The sequence below is a fragment of the Marmota monax genome, unplaced genomic scaffold (assembly GCF_021218885.2).
Source record: "Marmota monax isolate L192 unplaced genomic scaffold, Marmota_monax_Labrador192_F-V1.1 WCK01_AAM20220418_F8-fsc00103, whole genome shotgun sequence".
NCBI lineage: Eukaryota > Metazoa > Chordata > Mammalia > Rodentia > Sciuridae > Marmota > Marmota monax.
Window position 1 is genome coordinate 3,403,951 of NW_026694286.1, and position 12,275 is coordinate 3,416,225.

A 12,275-nucleotide genomic window follows, 5' to 3' on the forward strand; every position below is an offset into this window, starting at 1 on the left:
ATCCTGACAGTCAATTAACTATCAACGAATCTGTCAGAAGTTCTGCATGAACACCATCCCCTAGCTCTCAAGGTCTGCGCTCTCACTTACTTTGGTGATGTGCGTGGTGGTGGTGGTACTGGTGGTTTCCGATGTGATTGTCTGTGCGCTCATCAGCACACCTGGCTCCAGATCAGCCCCAGGATCCACCTGAAGCAAGGGCAGGAACAGATACCACCCTCAGGTGTTTACATTTCCTCTTTGGGAGTTAGCTATGTTATTTAAAGCATTAAAATGACTGAAGTATAGTCAGCCCTCTGAATCTATGTGTTTCATATCTGAGGATTCAACCAAGTATTCAGTAAAAAACTGCAGCTGTACTGAACACATACTGATTTTTATTCCTTGTCAGTATTCCCTAAATAACACAGCACAACTCTTTACAGGGCATTTATACCATACTAGGTATTTTATGGCATCTAGAAATGAGTTAAAGTGCGTGAGGTATGTGAATATGTTTTATGAATAAATGATATAGCATTTTATATAAGCAACTTGAGCATCTGCAGTTTTTAGTGTCCATGAAGGTCCCCCCCAACAGATGGAGAAGGATGACCTTCTCTCACAATCACTGTGCAGAACCTGGGAGCTGAACACAGCTAGAGCTAACTGGCATTAAAAACAAACAAACAACAACCCGGTGAAGTCACTTGCTACTTTATGATCAGTAATAAAATGACAATTATTGCATTTCTCTCTGTAGAGATGGTCTGGCTGCAGGATCCTCTAGGTCTCATGAATTAAATATTATGTAGCTATACTTAAGTGCACTCAACCCTAAGAGGAGGAAAATGTAAAGTGCCAGGGATCTGGCCTTCAGAGACTGTCTTACCTGTGATGATTCATATGTGATGGTTTTTGTTTCTGTGTGAACTACTGGCACTTCCTTGGTAGAAACTTCTAGCTTTACTCCTCCTGTGGGAACACTGCCATAACTGATGGTTTCCATCTTCACAGTTGATGACTGTGCCAACAGGAAGTGAACAGATGGCTATTACAGTTTGAACCAACACACCTTTGTTTTGTTTTGTTTTTCTCTCCTCTTTGGTACTTTAGTACTTGATAAAAGCACAGGTTAACATGAAATCAGTGTTCACACATTACACGGGGATAAACTGAAGAATAAGGCACACAACAGACAAATGTCAAATCATCTCCCAAAACCCCATAGCATTATTCATAAGGAATGTTTGAGGTGAAGAAAAGATTTTGAAGGAATTTTAAAAAAGTTTTCATGTTCTCTCTCTTCAATCTTTTAAACTCATCCATAAATATGCCTTTAAATTAATCACTGTTAAAAGAAGGAACAAAGCATGAAGACATCAACTCTCCAAATACTTTGTGAATCTTCCTAAAAGTGGATAAAGAATAAACTACACTGATATTTCACCTTATTCCTCAGAATGGCAATGATCAAGAATATAAGTAACAATAAATGTTAGGGAGGATGTGGGGGAAAAGTTATACATTACTGGTGGGACTGCAAATTGATGGAAAGCAGTATGGAAATTCCTCAGAAAACTTGGAATGGAACCACCATTTGACCCAGTCATCCCACTCCTTGGTATATACCCAAAGGACTTAAAATCAACATATTACAGTGATGTAGCCACATCAATGTTTACAGCAGCTCAATTCATAATAGTTAAGCTATGGAACCAAGCTAGGTGCCCTTCATCAGATGAATGGATAAAGAATATGCATGTGTGTGTGTGTGTGTGTGTGTGTGTATATATATATAAAATAATGCTATGCATTATTAACAACCAATATATATACATAATGGAATATTATTCAGTCATAAGAATGACTTTATGACCTTTGTTGGTAAATGGGAGGAACTGGAGACTATCATGCTAAGTGAAATAAGCTAACCTCAAAAAAACCAAAGGCTAAATTTTCTTTCTGATATGCAGATGCTGACTCACAATATGTCTGTGGGGAGGAGGGAAGATTTGCTGGATTGGACAGCAGGGGGTGGGGTAGGGGCGGGGGAAGGGAGAAGGGATGGGAATGGGAAGACAGTAGAATGAATTGGACATAACTTTACTATATTCATATATGAATACGTGACCAGTGTAACTCTACATCATATACAACCAAAATAATTGGAAGTTATATTCCATGTACATATGATATGTCAAAATACATTCTACTGTCATGTATAAAAAGAAAAATACAAAAAAAAAAAAAAGAACTAAGTCTTGACACTTGGAGAATGGAAAGGCATAGTCTTTGGTCCTTCTGGATAAGTACACTACTCAGGAATAAGACTATCAGAATTTCTAATATCCTGGCTCACGATGCTTTCTCCAGATTGGCTGCCAATTAGACTTTCAATGACAGAAACCAGTTCCTGGAGCTATGCATTATTAACAACCAATAGATATGTCTGTAAATGACCCCAAAGCTGAAAACCAGCATGAAGGCCCCTAATTGCCATATGCAAAGGAACCAGGCTAAACAAACCACATGGGAAAGGCAGGAGATTGAACTTAGCTCCATCTGTATGCTGATCAAAATTTCAGGGCACTACATTATCAGTTTAGTGTTCAGAGTAACGACAGCTACTAGTTACCTCAAAATGAGGTTTTTGTTCTGAAGTTTCAGAAACCTGGGTGGCTGCACCCTGCTCCTCTTCTTGCTCCTGGGAAGCACGGGCTGTTTCTTCTTGCTCAGATCCAGCCTTAGCAGACTCTTCCTGTCTTTCCTCTTTGGACCCCTCCGTCACAGCAGAGCCTTCCTTCTCTTTCACACTGACTGCTTCAGTAGGTATGGGCTGCGCTGGAGCATCTGCATCTTCCCCAGCTGTGTAAGAAGCATCCCCACTCGCGTGCACGTTCATCACACGCCTCTCCTCCACCAACACAGTTTCCTGCACCACCTTCTCAGTGCTGAGTGGCTGGGGGTGTGGGGTGGTTTCTGTCTCTGTTTCACTGGACTCGATCTTGGTTTCCACTTTCTGTATGGGAAAACAGTGTGGCATCAGAGTGATTTTCCTTAAGTCCAAAGGTCAAAGAAACAAAAATAAAAATTAAAAAAAAAAAAGAAAAATGAAAGCCGCCACTCACTACAATGATTAAAGCCAGCATCAGTTGCTTATAATCAGAAACACTGATAGAAATTATATATTAGCTTCCATTCCTCCCACCAGAAGCTTTGCTGCATGCCTCCTGCTAAACATACACACTGGAGCCTATGCTGCTACTCCACGGCATCCACAAAAGAAAACAGAATAAAATATGCAAGTGAAAAACAATGAACGGAAGCATCATAGCACATTTGCATTGGTTCTGGCTGTTTTTCTCAGACCCAACAGATGAGATAAAATGCTTCTAAAAATTAAATGCTATTACAATTTCTCAATGTGATTGCCTCTGGAATATGTGAGGTGTATTCTTGACATGGAACGAAAGGCATATGACCAAGCAGGCACAAAGGACAATCACGGAAGACACCTTGGAATGTTGAATGCAAAACACGAACACACAACCCGCCCCCCCAAAGGCACAGAGCAAGGCAGATGAGAACATTCAGAAACCCCAGGATGGAAGCAAATGGCCACCTGCACCCAGCTTTGAGAAGTAGAAGTAACCCCTCCTATGAATTCTGTTGGTTTTCGCGCAGACTCTAATAAACTGAAGATTTCAGAGCCATCCATGAGCTTTTCACCAGAAGTCTGCTTAGTCTGAGAGGACAAAGAAATGGACAGAGTCAAGCACAAGAGACAGACACATACTTAGCCACATACACATTCACAGCTTGTTAGACAAAATTGTAGGCAGAGGAAAAAAAAAGAAAGGAGAAATGAAGGAATCCAAGATACGGACTGTGGAAACAGAAAAGAATGGGAAATAAAATAGCAAAGTGGGGTGACCATGAGCTGTTGTTTGGTAAAGCAGAGAGTTATTAGGAACAGGGTAGTGCTGATTTAAGCAGATTTTTTTTTTTTTCTCCTTCATTGCAAGCCACAGCAGCGCTATCAAATCTTGGGAACGGGCAGCTGGAAATAAAACAGAAAAGTGTTTTAATGCTGACTTTAGACTGCGGTATTGACTCAACCATGAAAAAAAATCATAAAGCTGGGTTGGCTGCTCTCAACATAAAGCCAAGCAGCAAGAGAAACGGAAAGGTTTGGGGTGGAAGGGTACTGCTTCAAATAACATCATGCTGGAATCTTAAACTGCAACCGAATGAGAGTTGCTGGTTACCACCACTCGGGACGCGGACGACTCGGTGACATAATGAGCAGTAGCAACAGTAAAGGCCGGTTCCTGGGAATATCTCCACTCGGACAGGCTCTTCCTTCGGGGACCAAAGAGTCCCACTTTTAAGACCTCACTATCTGGTACTTGCTCTGTTATGCTGTACCGGGCACTTTCTGGGCGAGGGTGGACGGCCACACCCTCCCCTGGCTTTGCAGCCTTCTGGAGGTCATCCTCTTCAGGACTCTGCCGGCGAGACTCGGCTTCCTTGATGGGAGCCAGGGATTCTGACAATTTCCGCTTTGTCGTCTGGACCTCGGGTCCTCGCCTGGACTTGTCATCGGCCAGGGACTCCAGGACCTCGTATTCTGTCAGGATGGAAACAGCCTTCCCTGACTCTGACACGCCTCTCTCCATTTTCTGAAGGGCCTCTAGCGAGGAGGGCTGCGCTCCTCTCTCCCCATCTTTGGTTTTCCCAGTCATAGTAACGATTCTTCCAGAGACGGTGTCGTAGGATTTTCCTAGAGTGTATATTTTCTGTTTGTTTTCTTCTTTCAGTTGCAATTCTCGGGCCAAATCATCGAAGCTCTGCATTTCAACAGTGCTAGATTTCAGAATGTCCGCTGGGATGTCACCAGTTCTACTGCTCACCGTCACCACCTTGTAAGTCACAATCTTTTTCGAATCACCACCAACTACCTCAGTGGGTATTTTGTCTACAATAACCCAATCCTCTGTGCCCTATATTTAAAATATAAAAGCTAAATTAGAAATTCTGATGATATCCCATTTCTAAAATAAGAACCCTTTAAGAAAATCAGGCCCGGGGCTACACATAGGTCTGCAATGGGACTGCCCAGGACGGTGTTATTAATCTAAAAATTATGGCTATTATCTCTTTTCCTCTGAAATTAACTAACTATAACCTTCATCCTGAAATGTATCCTGCAGGGTATGGTTACAATTTCATATTTCTTTAACAGGAACAGAACTTCTTGGTAAATTTTGCAAGGAATCTATCTGCAAGATGCACATTTGATTATTTTGTATTTCAAGATTAGATAACATTATTGAAGTTATTGTGCAAGTTTTTCATAATAAATACAATAATAAAGTTCATATGCCATTAATTTCCACAAAGAACTTTCCAACATTCTACAAATTTCTGTAAACATCACTTTCCACGTTTGTAGATTGTGCTTCCTTATATGGGGAAGGGAATCCATGACCGCAATTATCGTTCAAATAATATTGAGCGCACCTGTGTTCACAGCATCCTTACGAAACATTCCCCACTGATCAGACACTTTGGGATCTTTTTAAAATAAGCCTGAGAGGTCTGTTCAGGGTCCCGATCTTAATTACAGCTGAAGTTCACTGTCTCAGTAGTCTGACTTCCTCTTTGCTTAATGTTAGCTCCAACAAAGCAGATTAAAGTTAAGAAAACTTTGCATTCAGGGAGACCGAATAGGAAGTGATAGGTTAACAGCTGACCAGTTTAACAGGTGACAAAGGGAAGAGCAATTAAACCAGAAGGAGGTGAACAGCTTGGTTTACTAGAAAGTTTTTTATTTTTGTACTTATTGTAGCCTGGAAACTTGAATCTAGAAATAAGTATGCCTTAAGAAGAATGACCACAGTTTGATCTACATGTTGGTGTTATACTAAATGAAATGAATTGAAAAAAATAACCTCTAGGGCCGATGGGACAGTTTTCTGGAAAATTATTTGACGAGAAGTAGCCACAGAATCAGCAGAGTCTCCTTCCTGTATTTTCTTAATCACACTTGGCTAGTGGGAAAAACCAATACAAGTTCAGAACTTTCAAAGTCAATCAAGTCATCTAAATTAGCGCCACTCTACGGGTAAAAACAGGCAGTACAAACTTCAGTAAGATTATTACTAGAAAGTACAATCAAAATGCTTCAATGGTAATATGTAATCACCTAGGATTAGAAATCATAAAGAAATGATGCATAAATGATAACCAACATATTAAAATTATTTTCCCCTTCCCCAGAGCCTAAGCAAAAATAATACACTTACCTTAGTTTGAAACAAGATAATTTTAAAAGGAAAATAAAAACTAAAGATACTTTAATGACACTGAAGTCTGAAGAACAGTTCCTTTAGAAAATCGTTTTTGCTTGTTTGTTTGTTTGTTTTACCTGAGACTCAAGGAATGGAGCACTTCCTTGCTGCAAAAATATAACTTTTTCAGAAATCTCTCTTTCTTCTTTGGTCTGTTTGAATAAAGGGGGTTGGGTTGGAGAAGAGGAAGTAGACAATTTCCAAAAAGGCAAGTTAGGAAGAGAGTCCTTTAACTGTATATCCATATATATATATGGATATATACGTATATATCCATATATTCATATATATATATAATTTTGTTTTTCCTGAAGAAGTAAATCATTGTTATTAATGTAAGAAATAGTCTGATACCATCTCAAAAGTTAAAAATTATTTACAAACAGCAGTAGATTATTTTATGAAAGTTGGATGGTCATATGGCTCAAACATTTTTCCATTTCTATGATGACAGAATATGCTAGAGGGAAATAAAGGGTTTCTTTACATTTGAACAGTGTTTGTGTTAGTTACTTGCAAAATCATGAGTACTTAAAATAAAAAAGGAAGAAATTTTAAAAATTTAAGTAGGAAACACATTTTTACTCAGGTGCGCCTGCTGTAGAGCAAGGAAATACACTCAAGGTTGTTGGCTCATTAGCTGCCAATTTGAATAAGCTCAGGTGGACTTAGACTGATTGCTTTGTTGTTCAACAAATAAACAAAAATTCAAGTTTTTTTTGAACTTTTATAACATGGTGAATAAATTGTGAAGTTAATTTAAGAATATCTTAAATTAAGCAGACTAAATCATACTTTTCTTTATAGAATTAAGAAACATTAAAGTAAATATTTCATGTTAGGCACTAGCTTTTTATTTCTTAAACTACCTGATTTTTTTCTTTAATTCAAGTGGCAATACAGTAGCTACCAAGTCTATCTTTGCACAGAGTATAGCTCTACAGAGTAGGAACTGAAGGATATTTTGGAAAATTAGTCTAAAAACAAATCATAGAATGTTCAAAGTTTCTAGAACAATGGAACTCTTTCAATGAATCTTATCATTATAAACAATATAATTTTAGGAAACTACTTAAAGTTCCTGTTTACCTACTAATGTATTGATAAGTACTACATCGAATGGTTTGCCTGCAAGAGGTTGTAGTGGAACATCTGGCACTTACTTCCTACAGGAGCTACTGAGATTTTGACAGTGCCATACTCACATGACCCTTCCTAATGAGAGATAAAAAAACATTATTCGAAGGAGAAAAAAAAATTCTGTCCTGCTGCAATTTTGAAGGAAGGCATTGGAAAACATAAAATGTGCTATATGGCATCATGACATGTAGATCATCTGATGCTTTCTTCCTTCCTTTTAAAACTTTCAATCATAGCCTCTTTTTCAAATAGAAATGAGAAACATGAAGGAAAGGTCAAAATTACTGGTACTTTTTAGAATAACATTTCTGGGCCTCTAATTATAATCACAGAACTACATCTTATTCCTCATACTATTCCCAAGATAAAAGCTTTTTTTAAAAAAATGCCCAGTGGCTAAAGTGGTTTTCGGTATACTCTGTTGTCTGAAACAAACTAATTTTTAAAATGTCTGTGTGTCTTACCATTGGAAATGTCAGCAAGGGCTACATGTAGAACTGTGTATGTCCATAACAGAAACAATATACCAAAAAGGGATATAGATCTGAGATTTAACTTTTAAACATGGCCAACCTTCCAACCCAACTACTTCAGCTACTAGAGAGTAGTTACTACTAATTGAAGTGCTGATAAAGAGAAGCTGCTAATCTAAAAGAGGATTTAACATTAGAGTTCAGAAAATAATCAGATAGTATATTCCAACTGTTATAACATTAGTTTCTTAAACATTCATCTCTGTATTATACTTGGGAAACAAGGTCCTATTTCTGGCACACCTTTATAAAACTGTCATTCACTCTTGGGTGATTAAGGGTCTCTACAAATAAATTTTAGGGAGCTGGGCACAGTAGTGCACGCCTGTAACCCCAGCAGCTCAGGAGGCTGAGGGAGGAGGATCGTGAGTTCAAAGCCAGCCTCAGCTACTTAGAGAGGCTTGAAGCAGCTTAGCAAGATCCTGTCTCAAAAGAAAAAAAATGGGCTGGGGATGTGGCTCAGTGTTTGAATAGCTCTGGGTTCAATCCCTGTTACCAAATATATTTAGGGAGCAAGTGAATTTGCAAATTCAGAATCTGTGGATAATGAGAATCAACTATGCTAAGTATCTAGCTCAAGGAGTTACATAGTGAACACACACCTGTTAATCTACCACTCCCATGAAACAGAGGACAATATTGGTGCTGCACAGGTATTGATGGATACTGATTTAGGGCTGGGATTTGAAAACTTTGGGTATTCAAGTAACCACTAAGGAATATATCCCTAACATGGGCTAGGCCTATGTGCATTATAAAAGGCCATTGTGGAAATATGTGTTGACAGAGAAGCACAGAAAAGGTACCAATATCCATGGAAAGTTCATTATAGTCAAAATATCACCTCCTTAAATTATAATATTTTGGAGTTTATCCAACATCATTTTCTAAGAATCAGGATTAAATCAGAAGTAAAAAAATAGATATTTTACCATTCTAATGGCTTTGATTTTTAAAAAGTCCCCCTTGTTTTTATCACCACCCTTTAACTTCTCTAATAAGCTAAAACCTAAAACATTCAAAGTGGCTACCACCTGACATTTTCTTAAGTATTAGCAATGGGAAGAGACATTTTGCTCCTTTTGTCTGTTATGCTTTGGGTAGCTACTTATTATGTATGTTTGTAACTTAGTCCAGTTGTCTGACATCTTTAGGGCTAGCACATTATTCTAAAAGAAATGGCAAAAATTAGGGTGAGGCTAAACTTGAACAATTAAAATAAAATTTATGACAGCATAACTGACAAGTGGTTTTCTTAACAAGGCAAGAACTATAATATTTAAATCAAACATGGAATGAGAAAATTTTGTCTCTTGAAACTCAAGTCCTCTCAATGGCAGTGGTGTTTCGTGGTACAGGCGTACCTTGGGTAAAGGTACTTTTCATTTATTCTGCATAAAAGGCCCTTTACAAAGTAATTCCCATGGGCACTTTTTGGCTGGTATTGAAATTGTCATGAATACAGCAATAGTGAGATCTTGGTCACTTTGATAAAAAGTTTTCAAAGGCGGTTTAGAAAACGATCAACAATGAGCGTAATTCGATTCTTAATTTCACTGCAAGGACCTGAATGTGGCCTACAGATCACTGTTTAAAGGCTTTTTCACACATAAAGGCATAAGTTCTAATTTTCTGTTCTGTGTCAGCTTCCTGGACAAACAGTTCACAATAAAGGGGTCTTGGTTAAGAAGGAGATTAACCAAAACAATGCCCAAAATATGCAGTTTTCTAAACCTGCTTGTTTTGGAAGAGAGATAAAGCAAAATGATATCTAACAGTAGATAGTAATCTGTGGGTCCCACACAATGGGAGCCCTGAAATAACACCAGCTGTACCCTTACTATGGCTATATATTGAAAGAGAGCTTTTCTATATGGAAAAGCTTTACTTAAGTACCACCAAAATGTGAGCACTGTATGCTAGTAAGGGGGGATGACTTCTCTGCCTACTCTGATTCCTTACCCTCTCCTAGATGGAGAGCCCTTTTCCTATGTATTTATTTTAACTCTCTTTGGTCACATGCAGATTATATTCCTTACAGTTTACCTTTATAATATTCTTCGGAATTTTATGCTTGTATGAACTGGATATTTTTTTCCTTTGTCTTTGTCCCTGAAAAGATTCCATTTTCACTAGATATGGTTGTGTTAAACCTTACTTAAAAAGAAATTTGTCAGCTGAGTGCGGTGGCACACGCCTGTAATCCCAGTGGCTTGGGAGGCTGAGGCAGGAGGATCGCAAGTTCAAAGCCAGCCTCGGGGTAATGGTGAGGCACTACATAACTCAGTGAGACCCTGTCTCTAAATAAAATACAAAAAGGGATGGGGATGTGCCCCAGGGGTTGACTGAGTGCCCAGTTCAATCCCCAGTACCAAAAAGAAAAAAAAAGAAAAAAAGGAAATTTGTCCTGTAATTTCCCCATTAAAAAAAGTCAAATAAAAACCAATTACAAATCAGTTAAAATAATCAGTTATCAGAAAAATCAAATAATGTGTACTGAAATGCTAACAACTTCTGATCACTCAAACAGCAGATGATCTCAGTAGCTCCCACCTTGCAACTGATGAGAAACATACATGGGTTTTCAGGTCATTCATCAGTGGAGAAGGAGGAAGGACATTTACAAAAAGTACCTGTTCACTATGATAGTATCTTAATTTCTCTGCTGTAAAATACAGGTTTTTTTGGTCAGAATCAGCCAGTTGGCACTACAGTCTGCCTGTGGCTTTATGCTCATTGCCAGCACCACCTGAAACCATGCTTTTTGGCCACCTATTCATTTAATTTGCAGCTTTCCTCTGGAGCACAGAGCATCTCAATTCAGGATATATATATATAGAAGTTTACTCAGAAGTTTGCCAAATCCTTTTCCTAGTTTCAGACTCTGTAGAGAAGTGAAACCAGTGAACAGAAGACAATTCCAACCCAAAGCTTGAATACTGACCTCTTCGGGTACCAGTGGCTCGATCATGGGTGCATCCTCCTGCCTGGCAGCCAGTCGCACTGGGGAGGTAGAAAGCCTCTTTTCCCACTCATTCGTTACGGCAGTGTCTGTTGAGGTTTCTAAGAAGGTTCTTTTCAGCTCGCTAATGTTGGTCTGATGTTTCATCAGTTCATCTTGAGTTTTATCTAGCTCCTACATTCGGAACATAAAGAATCCAACAGTCAGCCTTTCATGTTGGCTTTCAACTTCAAAAAAAAAAAAAAAAAAAAAAAAAGTCAAGTCAATCTCATTAGTAGTCAAAAGAAAATAATTTTGAAGAGGGTTCATGACACTACCACACACACACTCTGGTGAAAATGTGATATTTTCTAGAAGAGAGAAAAGAAATCAAATTCACACAAGCATAAAAAAACAAAAGAATTTTGAAAGGTAAAAACTGTAAGGAATGTAATGCACATGTGACCAAAGAGAACTAAATTAAGTCCACACAGAAGAAAAAGGGATCTACATCTAGGAGAGGATAAGGAATCAGAGTAGGCTGAGAAGTCATCCCCACTTATTAACAGATGAGCACACAGTTCATGCATCATGGTACGAGCCCACAGGTAAGCCACTACGGGGGAAAAAACAACACGCACAAACATGCACTGGTATATACCAATACCAACCTCTAACATAAGATTACTATGTTTGACATACACATTTTCACCCTTTATTCGCTTAATCAGACTATTCTGAAAAAAGTGGAGAAGAAAGGGAAAGGTAAGGGACACCGTAGTCAAGGGAACAAACTCCATCCTGCGCACTGCACCATCGACATGGTAACAGCTACAGAGCATGCTGAGATCTGAACATCGTACACAGACCATGACTTATCACGCACTGGTATGTGTTTTACTTTTAATTTTCTACCTGTGCCTTGAGCTCTGCATCTTCCTCCTGGTCCGACTGCCAGCATCAAGAAAGAGTGGGAAATAAAGTCTTACCATGCAATTTACTCTGAGATTAGAGAACTCAAAAGCCCTATATAAACTTGCTAAGTGGAGGCACTGGTTTGCACTTGTGTAATGATGCAGTTCTTTCTTATGCACAATCCACAACACTCTCACAAATTATGAAGCTTAACAAGCACTGAGAAGGGAAAGATTTCCTGCCCATTGGGTCTTTGGTGTTTTGATGAGCAGATGTACGTGGTTGGGAAGGTGGCAGCAAGGGCTTGGTAGGGTGTTCTTAATGAACATCACCAATGGTTCAGGAGGTATGGGGAGCCAGATTACAATTTCTAAGAAGGGCTATGGCTACGTGGTAATGATCGCTACCTTA

The 12,275-nt window shown here is 38.8% G+C and overlaps 1 protein-coding gene across 28 annotated transcripts in view; it reads right to left on the bottom strand.

The window, feature by feature from the left end:
- Epb41l3 (erythrocyte membrane protein band 4.1 like 3) overlaps positions 1 to 12,275 on the bottom strand; it is a 227,351-nt gene that overhangs the window by 3,391 nt on the left and 211,685 nt on the right. For 7 of the 28 annotated variants that reach the window (XM_058586428.1, XM_058586427.1, XM_058586426.1 and 4 more), the window contains 7 exons: positions 11,621 to 11,686; positions 10,953 to 11,144; positions 6,413 to 6,487; positions 3,605 to 3,727; positions 2,618 to 3,001; positions 872 to 1,003; positions 91 to 189 (listed from right to left, as the gene is read on the bottom strand). In XM_058586428.1, coding sequence (XP_058442411.1) covers positions 91 to 189; positions 872 to 1,003; positions 2,618 to 3,001; positions 3,605 to 3,727; positions 6,413 to 6,487; positions 10,953 to 11,144; positions 11,621 to 11,686 — 1,071 coding nt within the window. Of the gene's footprint in view, positions 1 to 90; positions 190 to 871; positions 1,004 to 2,617; positions 3,002 to 3,604; positions 3,728 to 3,764; positions 4,986 to 6,412; positions 6,488 to 10,952; positions 11,145 to 11,620; positions 11,687 to 11,864; positions 11,901 to 12,275 lie in introns of those variants that run through there. The other 21 variants (XM_058586444.1, XM_058586434.1, XM_058586441.1 and 18 more) reach the window with 11 other exon arrangements.